The sequence below is a fragment of the Nelumbo nucifera genome, chromosome 4 (assembly GCF_055504915.1).
Source record: "Nelumbo nucifera cultivar China Antique chromosome 4, China Antique-T2T, whole genome shotgun sequence".
Classification (NCBI taxonomy): Eukaryota; Viridiplantae; Streptophyta; class Magnoliopsida; order Proteales; family Nelumbonaceae; genus Nelumbo; species Nelumbo nucifera.
The window spans coordinates 42,838,860-42,859,615 of record NC_142652.1 but is presented as its reverse complement, the minus strand read 5'-3'; the positions used below and the strand labels follow the sequence as shown (position 1 = coordinate 42,859,615).

The following is a 20,756-nucleotide window of genomic DNA, read 5'->3' as shown; positions in this document are numbered from 1 at the left end:
ATCAACAGTTCAACCGTCTGGATCAAACTGGTTAACCACGATACATTAGCAACATGTATAATCAATTGCTCTATCGATTATGGGTTCTTTTTCCCTCAATTTCCCGTAACAATGCCCGTGTATCACACGTTCCCACAATAAGAAAAAACTTTTATACTTACAATACCGAAGGAACTAAGAAGGCTTGAGGACTAATGGGTTAGTAAATTGGAATTCTCACAATGACCTCTTTTTTATCGACTTCAAATGCTTTTTTTTTTTGGTTAATCCAAACTTTATATGTGCTGTACTGCTGTGAACTTTTTCTCAACTTGAATTATCCCTTGGAAGGTAAATTTAGAGGCCGAGGATGACTTCAATCACTTGTGGGCTTGGGCCAATCCATGCATTCTTCTTCAATCAGTCACAAATTGTAGTAATAGTATGTTAAGAGCAATGATTTGACGCTTTTGAGGTTTCTTTTGGGTTCATAGATTTAGGGACCCAATTCTCACTTATGATTGGTTGGGCATTTCATTAATTTTAGGGCGTTAAGATTCATCGCTATTAGGTGCTTTAGGAATGAATTTGAATCCAGATTATCATCAAAAGACTTATTAATTATGGACAGAATATTGCAGCTTCAATAAAAAAGGTGTAAATTGAATACACCTGGCAAATATTTTGGACGGAAAAAAATTATGATTGCCCCCTCAAATGAGTCTAGATCTACTGATCACATCACAGCTATACATTGGGAATCATGTGTGATTGAGTGAGTTGAATTTGGTAGTGTAAAATTACTGTGCATTTTATTTTCTCAAGTGGAATGTAAAAACATGCATAGAATAAATGGATAGAAGATTGAAAATGAGAAATTCCATTACCTTTTTGTCTGCACTCTGCATAGAATAATAGAAGAATAGAACCATGACTTTACTGGATCTTCGTGTCGTCCATTATAATATTGGGGATGTGGGATATCTTGTTCCACTCCTCTCCTATCTCCTTTTGGCAACTTTTCTTCAAAGCTGGACAGTGCCAGATGCTCAATTCTTGTATCATGGTGAGATGTTGTAGTTCTTCAGGTTCAGGCAGAGAAGCTATGAATTTCCACGATCTGACTTTTAATGTTCGGAGCACTGCCAGATTTTTCAATCCTCTGGGAAGTGACCCAGCACGCGATCCACCAGAACCAGAAAGAGTCAACAACTTGATGCTGTTATTTGGTTGTAATGATTCTAAAATATGGATGTCCCCTGTTTTCTCCTCTATCTCCAACTCCTCAAGGTCTTCTGGAAGGCATGATGAAGATGAGGATGCTAGTTGTGGACGGTTTTCTATAACTAATGTCCTTAGTGGTGCTGCAGCGGACATGTGAACCAATGCTTTCAACGAAGAGCAGTATCGAAATTTCAAGGTACGAAGACATGGCATAAAGGTAATGGCAGTAGTAGTAGTAGTAGTCGTCTCTCCACCTTCCTCTTGTATTCTAAGGCTCCATTCCTCTAAGTTTGGCATATCTGAGATTGAGATATAATCCAACTTGGGGAACAATAACATTTTATTCTTCTCTTCATCATTTCCTTCACTCGCATAAGTGGCAGTTCGACCTGTATTATTAGTATTGATCAATCCAAAGAATTCCAGATTCATGCACTTAACCTCATTCCATTTCCGCAATGCAATCTCTTTAAGGGATGGCAGTTTTCCCAGAGAAGGTGGCAATTGCTTACAATTTTTAAAATTAAAAAGCTGTAGACAGACAAGATTAGGCAACAGCAAGTGATTCATCCAGTTTGGTAACTTACTACCAATGTATCCATATATTCCCAATGTCTCCAAGAACTGAGGTGGTTCCAGAGCTTCGAGTACACCCTCCATTCTCTCCACTGTGTCATCATCTTTATAACTACCTTCACTGAAGGATAGCCATAAATGACAGAGATGTTGCTTCTTCTTCAAATCGGCCATGCTAGCCTCATTCTTGTTTGCTACTTTGCCCAGCTCTTTTATTTCTAAGTTCCCTTTGAGGTTGTTGAGGTCATTCAATTCTTCAATTTTACATCCACCATCAGAATCATCATCACTTACAACAAACTTGGATAATGTATGCAATGAGCATAATCTCCCAATACCTTGTGGTAAGTGTTTAAGATTAGTAGTATCTTCAATTCCAAGATATCTCATTTGTGTCAATTTTCCAATCCCTTTGGGCAATTTCTTCAATTGTTGACAGTGATCAAGATTTAGACTCTGCAAATTGTATAGATCACAAATGGTTTCTGGCAATTCTTTTAATTCTAGCTGATTAGACAAATCTAGGAATCTTAGATGCATCAACATTCCCACCTCCCTTGGTATTTCCTTAATGTCCCCTATTTCCAGTCTTAGTGCCCTTAGGCAAGTCAAATGATGGAATAAATCGGGTAATGATACTTCCACACGAAAAGAGGACAATAATAGCGTTCGTAGTTTCTCTGCTTTGCAAATCACTAGAGGATGAGCAGGCTTTGTAGACTCAGGATATGATGCCAATTCTAAGCTTAGATGACGAGCTTTGTGAAAGTTGAACAAGTCTTGTGCATTAATGTTATCATTGATCTCCATTTCTATTGCATAACATTCATCTTTTGTGAGAAATTGTGCAAAATCATGCACAATATCATGCATCTTGCACTGTTCTATGTTGCCATTTTCATCTCTCACAAAATCATGAAAAAATGCACGATTGGCCAGTTCATCAAAATAGTCTTCACCTAACAACTCTGGTGTTCTTCCCATATGATGATGACTGGTATTAGTACTCTTGAGGAATCCTTGTGCCATCCACAACTTGATGAGGGTATCCTTTTCCATCACATAATCTTTAGGAAACACTGCACAAAATGCAAAGCATCGTTTTAAGTGGGGAGGCAAGTCGTAATAGCTCAGTAATACAGCTCCATTGAAATCATCTTGTTTAGCTTCTAGTAATTCCCATGTATTACTTTCTAACACATGTTTCCACTCGTGTTCAAATGGCTTTTTGTTGCGGAGCAGACCACCTAAAGTCTTTGCAGAAAGAGGTAAGCCTTGACATTTCTTTGCAATTTTCTTGCCTACCTCTTCCAGTTTTGCACATTCTTCTTCTGTCCTCCCATCAAAAGCTATACGACTCAACAACATCCAGCAGTTTTCGTCTGATAGCATGCCAAGACGATGACTGTATGTTGTGCCCCTCATCTCTGCAACATTCTGCTTTCGTGTGGTGACCACAATTCTATTTCCTAGTGAACCTTGATTCAGGGAAATTTTCAAGTCCTCCCATTCTGATTCTTTGTCAGACCACACATCATCCAGAATAAGTAGATAAAGCTTTCCCTGTAAGGAGTTTGTGAGTTTCTGGTGCAACACTTGCCATTCAATATCACCTCTGAAATTGATATTTCCTTCTACAGCTTCAACTATTGCTTTGGCAATCTTGGCCTTATCGAAAGGCTCAGAGACACACACCCAAATTCTCACTTGGAAATGAGTTGTGATCTTATGATCGTTGTAGATTAGCTTTGCAAGGGTTGTCTTGCCTGAGCCCCCCATACCATAAATAGAGATGATGGGGACTGGATGAAGGCCTATTTCATGTTGTCGACTGCTCTGATCACTTACCAACTTACTTATTATCTCTTCCTTCTCTACATCACGACCAACTATTTCTGATACATCTACTTGAGAACTTGTTGATCTAGCTCGCCCTACAATCTCGTCTATTCTCCTCCTATTACTAGTAGCAGTTTCAGTAAGCTGGTAATTAACTCTGTCAGTTGCAATTGTAGCAAGTCTTTTCCTGATCTTCTTCATCTTAATACCCATGTTATGGCGCAAATGTATGGGGTTGAAACAAAAGAAAGGAGGGAACAGGTAAGTGTTGCTTACCTTCTTCATCAAGCTAATGCAAGAAGCATTATCAGATCTCTTATTCATTCGTGATATCTGATGTTTGGTGTTCCACTCGTCCAGCAGGTCATGAATGTCATAAGCTGCATCTTTGATATTTACTAACCATTCTTTCACAGCTTGGTTGCTGACTTGCTTTTCCTCTGCATCCTCAATCACAGCCTGAATTGTCCGAAATGTGTTAGACAGTCTATTTACTTCATCTCCAACACTTGAAATCAGTCTGCACTCTTCTCGGAGCTGTTCAAGGCCCATGGAGGCCAATTGATCCAAGGCAGTAGAGACCAGGAATTCAGCCATGCTTTCTGATCGATCAAGATGTGAACAAGGAAGAACGTCAGGGGAGAAGTTTAACAGAGCAGAAGGTCCGAACTTGTGAATGGAAGAAAATTAGACCTTGGTGAGTCGGCACAACAAATGGAAGTGTAAAAGGGACGTCAACACGGACGGACGCTGAGAATTCAACCCACCGTGTTCCGCGTGGGACATCCATAATAACTCCAAAACCACAAGTCTAAAATTCATTTTTGATAGATAAAGTCTTTTAAATAGAGTGAAAAAGAATGGTTCAATGATAGAGTCTTTGGAATTTGGAACGGAGTTTAGGTAAGCATGTGATATTGGTTTCCAATACGGGACCGGATCTATTCCTCACACGCGGCGCCTCATACCGACGTCATAAGCACATCTTAACATGCATTTAGAACATCTCCACTGTTCACGGGAGATGTTCTCAATGCACGGTGGATGTGCCTGTGAAGCGCCCATGTGTGCCCGATCCAGTTGATACTTGGTTGTTGGGTCGGATTCAGATGGGTCTGATTCGTTTACTAAAGACCCTGATCCAATCCCAAATCTGATATCAGACTTGGATCGCATTCAGTTTTAATCAAAATCTTGTTCGAAATGAAAAACAAAATGTTTTAAAAAAATATATTTTACACGGATACGGTGTTGGAAAGACACAAGAAGTGCAAGGGACTTTATATATAAGAATGGCCCATAACCCAATAGCTTAGGTTTTTGTGTTGTAAGTGGTGTCCATCTCTTGTGTATAAGTATTATGCGTGCACATGTGTATAAAACCCCCGGTTTTGACAACTCCTCATGGTCCATGACCCCCCTTGAGGCCTAACAATACAGAGAGAGAGATTGAGATGAGACCTGCAAATGCAACCCTGCCTACATCTACTGCCACTGAATATAAGAGTGTTGAAGTAAACAGGTAAGTAACAAATAAAGAGCAATAGAGCAATAAAGACGAGAAAAGCAAGAGAGACCGACAGTGAAGATCACGAGAATAGCACGCATGTGCTGTCCATTAGATAGACGGTCTTAAACTCTTTATCCTCCTACTGGCCATGGTGGCCAGCAACGAGCCCTTTAGATTCTGTTTCATTTTTTTGAGAAAGAAGATAATGAATAGTGTATTTTTTAAAGATAATTTTGATACTTTCAAAATTCTTAAATCGTATATGAAATCATGTGATATACATAACTGACAATCAATTAACAGTAGATACTAGATTAGTGCAAAATAAAAGTTCAGATATTAAATTATCACATTTTAAAGTTCGAACTCTAAATTAACATTCGGCCTAAAATACAGAATACCTATCGAGAATTTTCCCTAATATTTATACAAAATTGTCTAAAATGGTCATTTCGACAAGGTTTCATTCAAAACCCTACCGAAATGCCATTTTACAAAGAAAGAAAGACCGACTGCCAACCTCTTACACTGAACAACGAACTATGATTCTGTGAACAGAGAAAGAGAAACACCAAATAGAGAAAGAAAGGCCAATGCCATCCATTTGTTCGTTTGTCAGCAATCTTTCATAGTCATGGGCCTAACCGTTGTTTTCTCCTTATACCCCCTCCCCATTAGCTAATCGAGTAAGTGTATTATGTTTGAAAATTGACTAATGCTCCTATCCTTACCTTTAGACGTTTAAAATTTTTTAAAATCCAATTCTACCCTTATTCCCTTCCCTATCTATCAAAACCATCTTCCGAATTCCTCCCAGAAGCTTATTATCCCTCTCCCATGTCTGCCAGAGCACCGACTAGCCACTACCTAAGCAACAATGAAAGCTTCAGTACAGACGAGACAAGAGGAAGAGGGGGAGTTGATCACACAAAAAAAAAAAAAGAAAGATTCTGTACAGACGAGACGAGAGGGAGAGGGGGAGTGCTCTTAGTAGGGGATTATATTTATGGGGTTTAGGGTTTTTTATCACGATTGCAAGGATTTGATTCAGTTGTCTTCGAGCAAGAGAACAGAGAAGCTTTGCAAGCATGCTAATTTTTTTGCAGCTTAAAATGTAAAGCTGAAGAAAAAGTGGAACCCATTAGATGATGGATCTCCATCTCTAAAATCAGAAACCAAGAAACGACAAACGCGAACGCACATTTTTGAATGAACCCCTACAAAATTTCAGTCGATCCTTAGTTGGGAAAGGCCATTAAGCTCCACCGTTGCTTTGCTGTGTGTTTTGGTCGGACCAAGTGACGAAGAGCAGTGGAGGATCTGTCGGCTTTCGGAGAGCTTCAGTAAGACGAACAGGGGAAATCCGCCGCTGCTCGATCTGCCGCTTGGTCCGGCCAAAACACACAGGAAAAAAAGAGAAGGGCAGATCCGCCACTGTTCTCCACCGGTGGTTGCCGCTGTGCAGAGCAGTGGCGGATCTGTCGGCTTTCGGAGAGCTTCAGCAAGATAAACAGGGGAGATCTGCCGCTGCTCAATCTTCCGCTTGGTTTGGCCATAACGCATAGGAAAAAAAAAAAGAAAAGGGCAGATCCTCTGATGTTCTCCGCCGATGGTTGCTGCTGTGAAGAGCAGTGGTGGATCTGCTGGCTTTCAGAGAGCTTCAGCAAGACAAACAGGGGAGATCCGCCGTTGCTCGATCTGCCGCTTGGTCTGGCCAAAACGCACAGGAAAGAAAAAAGGGCAGCTTCGCCGGTGGTTGCCACTATTGCCGGAGAAGGGCAGATCTGCCGCTGTTCTTCGCCGGTGGTTGCCACTGTTGCCGGAGATGTTAGGATTAGATCTTCTGTTAAAGACAAGGTCCTGTTTCTGTCGCTTCCAGCACAACGATCACAGGGGTTCACATCACTGGGTTGTCTTTAATTTCACTGGAAGAAGAACAAGAGGTGGGAATGAAATGGTGGAAAGCGGTGCTGCTGATGGTACAGGGAAGCCATTAAATGGCGCCCATAGGGAAGTCATGAAATGTTGGAAAGCTGTTCTCCAGTCGCAGGAACCGCTTAATTAAAATCAGGGACAAAAATGTAATTTCACATAGGGGTAAAATGGGTATTTAACTATTTCCATCTATATTTAACGGCTAAGGTATATTTACTTAATTGTTAGAAACAGTAAGGGTAAAATTGACTAAGGATACACTTAGTCAATTTTAAAACAACAAAAAGAGTACGCTTAGTCAATTAACTAAACCATAAGGGTAGTTTAAGAAATTTACCCTAAAAACAATGGGGTTTCGCCGTCTTTCTCTTTCTCTTGATCATCCTCACATTTCTTCTTCTTATTCTTATTCTTCTGCATATTTTAATTTATGATCCCATCACCATTTTATCTCATTAATATGCAAAATGTAAACAAAAAGTTGATAATTAATAATTTATTATTTAAAATTTGTCCATTTGAAATTGGGGATTTTTATACATAAAAAGTATAATTCGGTCCATCAGATTGGACTCAATTATCCCAAGAACCGACCGATTTGGTTCCAGGTCTCAAATTACAAACCCTATAGGGTTTGGGTCAGTTCCAGGTCCATAAATTTTCTTGTCGATTTGGGACTGGTTTAGCCAAGTTCCGACCTAGAACCAACCCATTGACAGTCCTAATTGGATTTGATTTCAAACTTAAATGCAAAATTAAGTTTATGGGTAGAGTATATGACATGTAAACTTAGTAATAATAGGAGTGCAAATTAGGATACATATAGGATTGGAGACTAAGAGATAATTCAATATGAACATTTCCAATAGCTTAATTCAATAATTCAAAATAAAGGAGACATCGAGGATGATGTCATCTAAAGGATTAGATCAAGTTGGACAAAATGGAGGGGTGCATATGGAGTAGAGTGTTGGGAAGTCAAAAAACATGTCTGAAAAATGAGTGGTAGAAATGCAAATACTAAGATGGATGAGTAAAAAAACTAGAAATGATAGAATTAAGGATGAAGTCATTTATACGAAGTTTGGAGTAATTCCAATACGTGACAAAATAAAAGAAAGTAGACTAAGATGGTTTGGTCGAATCCAAATTTGTTGACAACAACACATTGCTCACCATGTTCATCCCGCTAACATTAGGAATATTAGCAATATAAAGTAAAAGAGATATTCCCAGTGTGTGGTTAGGCAAACATGGTAAGCAAGTGCTGTGGTTAGCATATCTGAACTTGGTTTGGTCGTGTGAATAGAAAACCACCAGAAGCTCTAGTTAGAAAAGTGAATTGCTACAAATAAAAAGAGCTAGAAGAACTAGAGTAGACTAAAAAAGACATAGACAAAAATAATAAGAAATGATTTAAGCACTAATAACAATGGATATGATTTTAACAGATTGATGAAATAGGATTCATGTAGTTGACCCCATCTAGTTGGGATAAGGCATGAATAATGATGATGATGATTCTATAAAACTTACACATAGTAACATGTCCCATACCAAGATGAGAATCCTAGGAAAATAATTGCAAACTATATTTTTTCAAATAAATTATTTACCTAAATAATATTAGTTTGCAAAAGTATTCCAAACAACATTAAAACCATAGGGATCAATTTCAAGCTTCTCATTAAAGAGGACATCTACTAGGATATTCTCTTTGTTTGAGAAAGTAATAGATCGCTTCACATTGGCGACTCACTTAGATTAATTCATTATTGCTGCATCATACCTAGGTATTGGCCTTAAAAGGGTCTTACTACTAGTTGGCATATTAAGAGCACACAATTCTAGGATCTACTAAAATTCCAATATTAGGTCTAGGGATTACATGCAACAATACAGTTTCCCTACTAATCATAAAGTCCAAGGGTTATCAAGAAATGGTTCATTTCAGTGTTCTATAACGCTTCCATGCCTTCCTAGGGCTAGGGTCTAACCCTAACAGTTCACCGACTAAGAACATGTTTGTCTTAATCCAAAAATATAGAACAAGGGTTATACACAAAAACATATCCAAGTGACATAAGTAACTAAACTATGAAATACTATTTATTCATGATAAAATAGAGTATACAATAGATATTAGATACTAAGGGCTTATATTGTCAAACAAAGACCATTGTTGGTAGCTGGATTTAATGTCCAACTTACAAACTAGAATTTAACAAAGTATAATCATTTATCAAATAAATGTTTGTTTAGAAAACGTTTCTTTAAATGTTTTTCTCTTTTATTGTGAGACATTTTAAGGGAATTTCAAAAAAACACCCCATAAAGTTATTTTCCATTAATAAACTTTTCTTCAGCTTTGGCTGTTTAGTGGGCATTTCATGAAACAACCACATGAATGTTTCAGTGTGACATATTTTCTTGATACTTGAGTACCATTAAGTCGATCTATCGGTCCAAATTACTTATGCTTGCCAATAACATCTGAATTTGAGATCCAATGGTAGATCTTCTATAAAAATCAAATCTAATGGTCAAAATCACTCATATATGTCCTGAAAGTATAAAATTGATATCCAATAGTATGCAAATTACTTACAATTGAACATTGATCTTGGGTTGGTTTATTTACAATTGAATTAAAGTATCAATAATTCCATTGCTTGGTTCCTTTATTCAAGTTCCAACATTAGTAATTCTTTTGGAGGAAATTTAAACAGTCAAAGGAAGTCCCATTTAGCTTGATACAAATATGTACATTGTAAATACATACAAATTGAATCAGAAAACAAGACTTTTTTTTGCAATAAATAGAAATAGAATAGTTTATATTTTACTATTTTTAGTATTCCAAGAATAAAATTTTATGTAGACAAACACCATAAGTTTTCTAGAAGTTTGTTATGTAACCTCAAAATAATATCTCTCTCAACTTCCCTCACAATTTCAAAATCAATCAAAAAAGAATGAATTAAAATTTTAATTCTACTTCACTACAAAATGAACCTAAATAATTGAATTTGAAAGTTGAGAAATTGGTCCTCCAGACTCAATAACCCAATTTTAGATTCTACTAATTAAATTTCTGTACACGCACCATTATGATGGAATATTTTTTAGCTCAACCTATATCATCCCAAGAATTAAAAATTCCAATGGAACGGTTTTTATCTTTAGGATTAGGATCATATGGTGAAAACTGGTCTTGTCCTCCAAAAAAGAACACGTTCACGAGCCATCCACTTAAAAGTAAACAAGCATACCCCACCAATCATGGGCATTGTCCCATCTGACAAATGACATCAATCCAAATGTTGAAACCTGAAAGAATTGCAACCTAGAAAGTTGCTCCCTTGGCGAATGTACCTTGCGACTAGACTTGTTCATGGGCCACGCCGCCCGGCCCCTGGACGGGCTTGAACAGGTATATGGGCCCGTGGGCTTAACCTTGGGCCAAAAAGCCTGGCCCACAATAAATTCAAGCCGGGTTTGGGATTTGCCAAAATAGCCCGGTCCGAGCCCGGCCCGGCCCGACCATAGTTAAACCTAAAAGCCTACTCGAGACATCTTTGACTCTTCCCATTCTTTTTTCCAGCCGAACCCTTCATCTCCATCTCCACATCCTCCACACTCCACAGACCACAGTTCTCATCCTCACACTCTCAGGCAGCCACAACCGGCGAGGCGGCGAACGTTTACCGGCGCAACAACTCCGACGGCAGCGGTGAGCTCTCTCTCTCTCTCTCTTTCTTTCTCAAACGCGAACTGATCAAGTGATCATTGTCAAAATTGCAGGTCAGGCTCGCAGCTCACAGACCACAGTCACCGACTCACCGCGAACTCTCCGACGAATACAATCACCGGCGGCAGCGGTGAGTCCTCTTTACCATTTTATTCTATTACAATCTTTAGTGTTTACTGTTTTTATAACTGTTGGAGATAAATGACACAACCCACCTATCTACCTATCTCATTGTTCTTTCGTTTTATTAAGCGCTTTCTAAACTCTAAAAGTGTTTTGTGTTGAAAATCAAAAGTCAAAAAAGGAAGAAGAATACACAAGATTCAACATGATTTTTATCAGCGATTAATTCGTACCCAATTCACAGAATATTTCCTGTACGTGAAATTTATTACTCATTTCAATACGTGAAATTTATAAACTTCTGCAACTTCCAGTCGACCACCACCAGGTTTGCCTCTGCATTACAAATTCAGTTAGTATCAGAATTGCTATTAAAAAATATGAAAATGTTCTAGCGGTATAACTGTGTTTGCATTAAATATGAGTTCAGTCAACTTCTCTGCATGAGGAGCAGAGAAATGGGAAGCCTTTGTTTAGATAAATGGTAACATGAGGAGCAGAGCATTAAATATGCTCTGTTCCTAAATACTTATCATGGTAACATGAGGAGCAGAAGCCTTTGTTTAGATAAATAGGAAGTCAGGAAAGCCTTACAAGAAAAAGTAGAGAAAAGTTGCAAGGAAAAGGAGTCCAAAAGAATCATTTTCTTACTCTGTATACAATTCAGCCAACACTGAGGAGTGTTTACTATGGAAAAGAAGATTTATTTTTATCAGTTATGTCAAGGGAAGTGAGATATTATCATTCCTTTCAAAACTGATGAAGCCGAAGTATGTCAGATGAAAGTATGTTATTCTTTTGTGGGTGTCTTGAGACAGGATGAGCTGGTGGGTGGGCTTTTGCAATCCTCTCTCAATGTTGCTGGAGGACCAATCTCCCACACTCTAAAAAAAAAATAACTCACCTTTTGATCTTTTCCTCATGGCAGTTTGTGCGGAGCTGTTCTGTCCTTCTAGTACTGGGTTTGTCCTTATTTGGAAGCTTTAGGCAATCTGATATGGTGTAAGGGTGTAAGCTCTGGGCTGCCATTAGCATCTCAGACCTAAATTTATTCATTTAAATTACATTTGGCTTGATTCACTTCAAAATTCCTGCAGTGCCTCAGACCAGGAACAACACATTTACAACCATAATCTGATCATCTCGATCCCCAGAAGATTTTGGATCTGAGTTTGTGAAGTCAGAAAAGAATAAGATTGCAATTTGGGCAGGTTGAACCAGGTTCAGGGTTAATTGAGGCCCATCCTTGAGATCTAGACTCAATTTAATCAATGCGACACCAACCTTGTTAAACCTAACAGAAGTTGCTCAGAGCTTTGGATTTGGCAGGTTGATTGGGTTTTGATGTAACACGGTCTGGTCACTCCTAGCTGGCGCTTATGTGGCTCCTGAGAGGTACCTGAAATGAGAGGAAAAAGGAAGAACTCCTGAGGGATTTCCCGACGGGAACGCTCCGATGCTTAAGTTAGTACTGTGTGCAAGAAGCGAAAGGATAACGAAGGCTAAGAGTGAGGATAGTGCATTATCACTATGTTCAGGAGGTCGAAGATTTTAGAAGAAGTTACCCTTCTGTCCTGAGGGCTTTTATAGGGACACTCACATTAGGTCGGGCATAACTGCCACTGGGCTTTTGCCACAGCCGTTACCTGCTAGGGCTGCGCAGGTGTCCGTTGTGGTGTACGCTTCACTCGGGTGGGTGACACGTTTCCAAAGTAGCAGGCACACCTTTGAGGGGGAGGACGCTAGCACGGGGATCACTGCTTCGGTGCTGTAGGTGAGATTGAAGGATGTTTCTCCCGTGGCGGTCTTCTCCGTGGTCCGGTAGGCCCATAGGACACTAGGTAGTTCATCTGCCCACAATCCTTTAGCTTGGTCCAGCCGTGCCTTTAGTCCGCGGAGGATGGCTCTGTTCATGACTTCTGCCTGACCGTTTGCTTGAGGGTGCACGACTGAAGTAAAATTCTATTGGATCCCCATGTGTCAACACCAGCCTTGAAATTTGATGTCCTTGAACTGCTTGCCGTTGTTGGAGATCAATACCCGAGGTAATCCGAAGCGACACACAATGTTCTTCCAAAAGAAGTTTTGGACATTTCGGGCTGTGATCGTCACGAGGGGCTCGACTTTTACCCACTTGGTAAAATAGTCCACTGCCACTATTAAGAACTTCCTTCCACCCGTTGCTGGCGGGAATGGCCCGAGTAGATCAATGCCTCACTACGCAAAGGGCCATGGGTTGGTGAGATACTTGAGGTCGGCAGTGGGTTGGTGGTGAATATTGGCATGTCTCTGGCATTTGTCACATTTTTTGACGAGCTCAATAGCGTCTCCCTTCATTATTGGCCAATAATACCCTTGTCGGAGTGCCTTTTGGGCGAGGGCCCTGCCCCCCAAGTGCCCACCGCACAGACCCTCATGGGTGTCGCGGAGTACGAGCTTGGCTTCGGTAGGTCGCAAGCAACGTAAGTAGGGGAGCATGTAAGATCTCCGGTATAGTTGTTCGTCTATCATGACATATTTGGTTGCCTGGCGCTACACCCTTCTACCTGCATTGCGGTTTGTAGGGAGGGTCCCGTGTAGCAAGAAGCTCGCGAGCGGGTCAATTCAGCTCGGCTCTGCTTGAACGACGGGAGCGACCTCCTCTGCTCCCCTGAGAATGCTGGGCCGAGACAGGTCCTCTATGTACGCGGTTCTCATGGTGATGTCACTGGTGCTGGCTAACTTGGACAGGGCGTCGGCCTCAACGTTCTCTGACCTAGGGATTTGTTTGATAAAGTGTGACTGGAAGTTGAGCAGGGCTTCTCTGACTTTGGTTAAGTAGGCTACCATGGTCGGCTCGCGAGCTTCATACTCGCCAATGACCTAGTTGACCACGAGCTGGGAGTCGTCGCAGATCACGATGTGCTTGGCTTTTACTTCTCTGGCTAAGGCTAGTCCAGATAGCAACGCCTCGTACTCCGCTTCATTGTTAGACGCCGCGAACTCGAAGTGTAGCGCGTACTACAGTTTCGTGTCACTTGGGCCGTGCAGGACTATTCCAGCCTCGCTGCCCTATTGGTTCGAGGAGCCATCTACATGAAGGATCTAGGGCTCCTCATCCCAGCTCGCGCTTGGCCTAGCTAGTAGAGATGCCACACTGGCTGCTACCTCATGGGGCTCAGACTGAACTAGCCTGAGAGGTTCGAGCTCACCCGAACTGGGGACCTCGCGCTCGATCGGCCTAGGGGCTTCGGAGCTGAACGTGCACTCGGCAATGAAATCTGCTAAGGCTTGGGCCTTAATGGCAGTTCGCAGCTTGTACTGGAGGTCGTACTCGATGAGCTCGACGGCTCACTTCGTCAACCGACCAGAGACCTCGGTCTTAAGCAATACTTGCCTCAGGGGTCTGTCAGTGAGGACGTAACAGTATGAGCTTGGAAGTACGGGCGGAGTTTTCGAGCTGCGATTATTAGTGCGTATGCTAGCTTGTCCATCTCCGGGTATCTCGTTTATGCTCCCTGCAATACTTTACTAACATAATAGATGGGTCGTTGGACCCGATCTACTTCCTTTATTAGTACCGAACTGACCACTTCGTCGCTCGCCGAGAGGTATAGTTCCAAAACATCGCCCTCCTCGGGCCGGGTTAAGGTCGACACACTAGCGAGGTATTTCTTGAGCTCGTCAAATGCGAGCTGACAGTCTTGGGTCCACTCAAACCCTTTGCTCTTGATTGCCTTAAAGAACAGCAGACAACGGTCCGTCGATTTGGACATGAAGCGGCTCAGGGCGGCTATGCGGCCATTCAACCTCTGAACCTCCTTCAACTTACGGGGTGGTCTCATGTCTAAGATGCCTTAACCTTATCCGGGTTCGCTTCAATTCCGCGCCGGTTAACGATGTATCCTAGGAACTTACCCGAGGTCACACCGAACACACACTTGTTTGGGTTCAATCTCATATTAAACTTGCACAAAATTTCAAAAACAAAATTCAAGTCTTGTATTAATTCATGTGAGAATTGAGTTTTGACGACCATGTTGTCTACATAACATTCTACTTTTTTGCCGATTAACGACGCAAACAATTTATTTACGAGCCTTTGAAAGGTTGCCCTTGTGTTTTTCAAACCAAAGGGCATAACCTTGTAACAGTACAGGCCGAATTCCGTGATGAAGGCAGTCTTCCGTGGGCGCGGCTCGCTCTTCACCTTGCTCCGTGGGTCGCTCCAGTTCGAGGTTGCCGGCCACCTTGGTTTTCCCTTTCAGGGCAGCAACATAGCACTTGCGGGATTCGAGCTGGTTGCCCCACGCTACTCCCACACCAAAGTCTATTGGGACCTTCATAGCCAAGTGGTAAGTGGAGAGCACCGCCCGTAGGACATGGGTGATCGGTCAACCTATTATGGCATTGTAGGGGGAGGGGGTCGCTACCACCAGGAAATTGTGTTCGAATCTGACCACACAAGGCCATGTGCCAATCTCTACAAGTACTGCTACTTTCCCAAGGGGGTGGACTTCTTCTCCGCTGAAGCCCACTAAAGGGATGTCTGTAGGCTCCAGGTCGCTTCTCTGCAACTGAAGTTGGTTAAACGCAGCTTTGAAAAGAATGTTGGTTGAGCTGCCTGAGTCCACGAGTACGCGCCTAACCTCGAAGTCATTGATTCTTAGCTTTATTACGAGTGCATCATCATGGGGGTAGTGGACTCCTCGCGCATCGTCTTCTGTGAAGAAAATCGGGTCTCCCGTCTTCGGCCGCTTTGGGGGGTTCTGCTCTTCCCGGGTGGCCTCACAAACGGACGTTCGAGATGCTGCTGAAGTGCAACTCGCAATGATCGAACCTCCCACTATCATGTGGATGGTCCCCCGAACTGGCCTCTCCTCTGGCTGCCTTTGTGATTGTTCGGCCGGCCTATTGCTGGATTCGAGGACATCTTTACCGTGCTCCCCTTGTCGACTTGCTCTCGTATTATTGTTATTATTATTTTGTACAAAGTTTCTCAAATATCCGCAACGGATGAGCTCCTCTATATCGTCGCGGAGTTTTTTACAACTCTCGGTACTGTGACCGTGATCTTTGTGAAAACTGCAATACAGACTATTATTTCTTTCATTGGGATTCCCCCTCAGACGGGGTGGCCACTTCACGTACGGGGCATCCTTGATCACCATCAGGATCTCGGCCCGCTTTGCGTTCAGTGGGGTGTAATCAGCTCGGTCCGCTACAGGAGCGCGAAACAATTGACTTGGCTTTGCCCCCCGAATCGTTTCCTTTTTTCTTCGGCTATCCCCTTGACTGAAAGGCTCTCTTTCTCTCTTTCTTTTTTCAGGTGCGCTCTCGCCCTTCTGGTTGATCTCCTCTTCGGTGGCTATGAACTTATCTACAAGCTTCAGAAACTCGGTTATGGTCGCGGGTTGGTTGACGACCATGTGCCACTTGAACTCTTTGTGTGTCACGCCCTTCTTGGCTACTACAAGGCGTATGGCGAGGTCCAGGCGCGGTATTTGCATGCAAGTGTTGTTGAACCGCTTGATATAGCCCCGGATGGACTCTCCCTCTCTTTGCACTATATTGAGGAGGCTTTCTTCAGTTCGCGGGCACCGTTTGCTGGTGACGAAGTGGGACGTGAAGGCTTGTGCGAACTGCGCCCAACTTCTTATCGACCCGGGTGCCAAGTTTCGGTACCATGTGCGGGCTGCTTCCCTAAAAGTGGTGGAGAAGGCCACACACATGCACGACTCACTAGCTCGCGCTAGGTGCATCTGTGACTGAAAAGCATCTACGTGGTCATTCGGGTCGAACGACCCGTCATACTTGTCAAGAGGGGGGAGCTTGAAGTCCTTGGGCATTGGGACTGCCAGGAGTTCGGAAGACAGGGGGACGGAACCGAGAGGAGGGGAACTTTGACTTCGGCCGAGCTTACCTCTTCTTTGCCCATGAGCTCGGGCAAATCGCAGGTGACAGATGGGCGAGCTCGGCGTTCGTGCTGCTCACCTCTGCGCTGTCAGGAATGGTTTGCGCAGGGAGTAGCCCGGTCTGCTGGTGATGGCTGTGGACAGAGGGGTCCTGCTTGGAGTCCGCTGCCAGGATCTCGAACCGGATTTCAAGGATCAGGGTTCCGAACTTTGACTGTCGAGGTGATGTAGACCTGCCGAGCCGAGGTCCTCCCGACCTGTCCGCCCACGGCGAGATCGGCGTAGCCGGTCTCTCCCGTTTGTCGCGGGGGTAGGCCTGATTTTTTGGGATATTTTGGGGGGCCTCTCCTCGGCCGAAGGGGGGCTCGTTCGGGCGGCGAGACTTGGCTTGCTGCGAGGCGGGGCGGGGCGCTGAGGCTGGAGCAGCTAGGGGAACTGCTGCTGATACTGATACTGGGAGACCTGGTGCAGTACGTGTTGTTTATAGAGGTGAAGTTGTTGGAATTGTTGCATTTGAGCCTGCATGGCCTTCATGCACTGCATCAAGTCCTCCAGCTGGTTTGGGCTGGCCGCTGGGGGCACGACCGAAGGTTCGGTGAACGTCGTTCTGACTGTAGCAGGGAGTGGGGCGATGACAGGTGCCATTGTGAGGGGCACATTCAAGCTGGGGGTTCTGTCTGCCGAGAGGGGGACGGTGAACTGTTCGATACAGATAGTAGGAAGCTGGGGTCGTTCCCTGGAGTTATCCATTTCCATGCTTCGTCCGACGTTGCTAGAGGAAGCCATGAGCGTTGGATTGTTTCGAGGAGGGAAAGAACTGAAAGAGTTTTGAGAGAAAGGCTTTTTGAAGCGTTTCCCACAGACGGCACCAAATAATGTAGCATGGTCCGGTCACTCCTAGCTGGCGCTCACATGGCTCCTGAGAGGTATCTGAGATGAGAAGAAAAAGGAAGAACTCCCGAGGGGTTTCCCGACGGGAACGCCCCGATGCTTAAGTTAGTACTGTGTGCAAGAAGCGAAAGGAGAACGAAGGCTAAGAGTGAGGATAGTGCGTTATCACTATGTTCAGGAGGTCGAAGATTTTAGAAGAAGTTTCCCTTCTGTCCTGAGGGCTTTTATAGGGACACTCACATTAAGTTGGGCATAACCGCCACTGGGCGCCTGCCACCGCCGTTACCTGCCAGGGCTGCGCAGGTGGCCGTTGTGGTGTACACTTCGCCCGGGTGAGTGACCCATTTCCAAAGTAGCAGGCACGCCTTTGCCTGTTGAGAGACATGGATGCAGACTGTTGGAAGGACTGGGACTGCCTTGTCAGTAGAGGATATGGCGCAGTCTGACCGGTACGGTCTGTCAGTCGGAAGCTTCCTGGAGGACGCTAGCGCGGCACGTTCGTGAGCTATCTCGTAGCGAGCTTGGGATACTCCAGGATTACCTTAGTGGAATTGGTCCTCGGAATGACTTATGTTAGGGAGCTCGGGCGAGCTAATAACTTTAGCTCGTGAGCTACAGTTGCCTTGGGGTATCTCTTCCAAGATAGCACGGGGAACCCGGAGTTCGCCTTGCGACGGACTCTTGCTCTTGTGAGCTGTAACGTAGCGGACTGCTTCGTGGGCCCGTCACTTAGTCGCTCTGGGCTTCAGTGCTAGGCTGTCGCTCATGCTAAGTCGGCGCCTACGTGTCACCGTTTCATAGGTTGGGTCAAATCATCCCTCATCAGGTTTGAACTTTGAAGGTTTCCTTGCGAATATTTGGTCCTCCCACCCTTCATTTGGGGCCAGAGCTGCAACTTGGGTGGATTTGGGTTGAGTATTTGTTAAAATTTGAATGCTATCATCTTGCTCGAATGCTATTGTTTGTCTTGAAATAGAAATTTACTAGGTAATGTTGGTCTTCTCTCCTTTAGAATTTATATAAATTTTGATTTATATTATTTTGTCTTGAATTCAGAATTTATATTATTTTTTTTAATGTAAATAAATTTTGATTTATATTGATTATTGAATTCATAATTTATACTGAATTTATATTCTTTTTTAATGGAAATAAATTCTGATTTATATTGATTATTGAATTTAGAATTTACACTAAATTTATATTTTTTTAATGTAAATAAATTCTGATTTATATTGATTATTGAATTCAGAATTTATACTGAATTTATATTCTTTTTTAATGTAAATAAATTCTGATTTATATTGATTATTAAATTCAGAATTTATATTGGATAATCAACAATTGTTTTTTTTTTGCAGATTCAAAAATTATATTCTTTTTTAATGTAAAAAAATTGTAGAAATTTCTTTTAGTTTTTTATTTAATATATGCTTGTCTTATTGATAAAATTAGAATTCATTATGCAGGTTATTTCATATTTAATAATTACTATCATGTCAATGGCAAGTGAAAATGCGGCTACTGGAGTAGATATAGTTGATGATGACTATCAAGAGTTTGATCAGACTTCCACTAAGAAAAAATTGACATCTAAGGTGTGGGAAGAAATGGAAAAGATTAATTCGGAGAAGGCACGATGTAAGCACTGCATGAAAATATTACAAGGTAAGTCAAGTAAGGGAACTACTCACTTGAAGCGTCATTTAGAGCGTTGCCCTAGACGTAGAATTTAGGATATTAGACAGTACAAAGTAACTACTCAATCAAACACTGATGGGAGCACTTCTTTGAAAAACTACAAGTTTGATCAACAAGAGTCTCGTAAGGCATTATCAGTTTTTCTTGTATGTGGAAAACACCCTTTTACTACTGTTGAAGAACCTGGTTTTAGATTCTTTATTCAATCTATAAATCCTGAATTTAAAAATGTGAGTAGGCATACTGCTAAAAGAGATATCATGTCTAGTTATGTGAAAGAGAGAGAGGGTGTGAAAAGTGATTTGTCTAATACACTTGGTCGGATTTGTTTAACTTTCGATAATTGGAGATCTGAGCACACTGATGATGAATTCATGTGCATAACTGCTCATTGGATTGACAACAATTGGAAGTTACAAAAAAGAATTATTCGCTTTAAAGCTTTGGCACCTCCTTTTAATGGATTGTCTTTAGCAGATGAGGTGGCCATGTGCTTAAGCGAATGGAATATTGATCAGAAAATTTTTAGCATCACATTAAATAATGCTAGTTACAATGATGTGATGGCTAACTCTTTGAAATTGAGATCTTCAATACATAAATCTTGGTGTGTAGTGGTGATTTTTTCAAAGTTCGTTGTTGTAGCCATATTTTGAATCTTATTATGTAAGCTGGTTTGAATATTGTTGACGATGTTATTTGTAAGATTCGGGATGGTGTGAAAAATATAAAGAAATCAGCTGCCCGGAAGCATAGGTTTTATGAACTTGCTGAAAAAAGTTTTCACTTAAACACAACTAGAAAATTGAGGTTAGATATGTGTGTGAGATGGAATTCAACTTATTTGATGCTTGAACATGCCATTTATTATAAGCAAGTCTTACAACATTGGGGGCAAAGGGATAATATTTTTAAAATGTTTATGCTTTCGGAAGAAGAATGGGGAAAATGTTCTTAAAGGTTTTTTATGATGTTACTTGCATATTTTCTGCCACTAAGTACCCTACTTCAAACATTTACTTCATGGGAGTGTGGATGATTCATAGACATTTGATGTTAGTGAGTAAGAAACCTCAGAATTTTATGACTGACATGGTTAGAAAAATGGAGAAATTTGATAAATATTGGGCTAAATATAGTATGATTTTGTCTTGTGCTGATGTGTTGGATCCTCGTTGTAAGATTAGGTTAGTAGAGTATTGTTTTGATAAACTTTATGGGGATGAAGTTGAGGAGCATGTTAATGCTATAACTAAAACTCTCCATGATTTAATGAATACAAAGAAAGTTTTTCCTCCACCTCCTTTATTGGATCTTCTAGTCAATTTGACAT

General features: G+C 42.0%; 1 protein-coding gene across 1 annotated transcript; it reads right to left on the bottom strand.

Moving 5' to 3' along the window:
- Positions 1–617: 617 nt before the first annotated feature.
- On the bottom strand, positions 618–7,470 carry LOC104589548 (putative disease resistance protein RGA1). Its single transcript, XM_010247897.3, has one exon. It carries the CDS (start codon positions 4,213–4,215, stop codon positions 916–918), a length of 3,300 nt encoding a protein of 1,099 aa, XP_010246199.1. The 5' UTR covers positions 4,216–7,470; the 3' UTR covers positions 618–915.
- Positions 7,471–20,756: the final 13,286 nt, after the last annotated feature.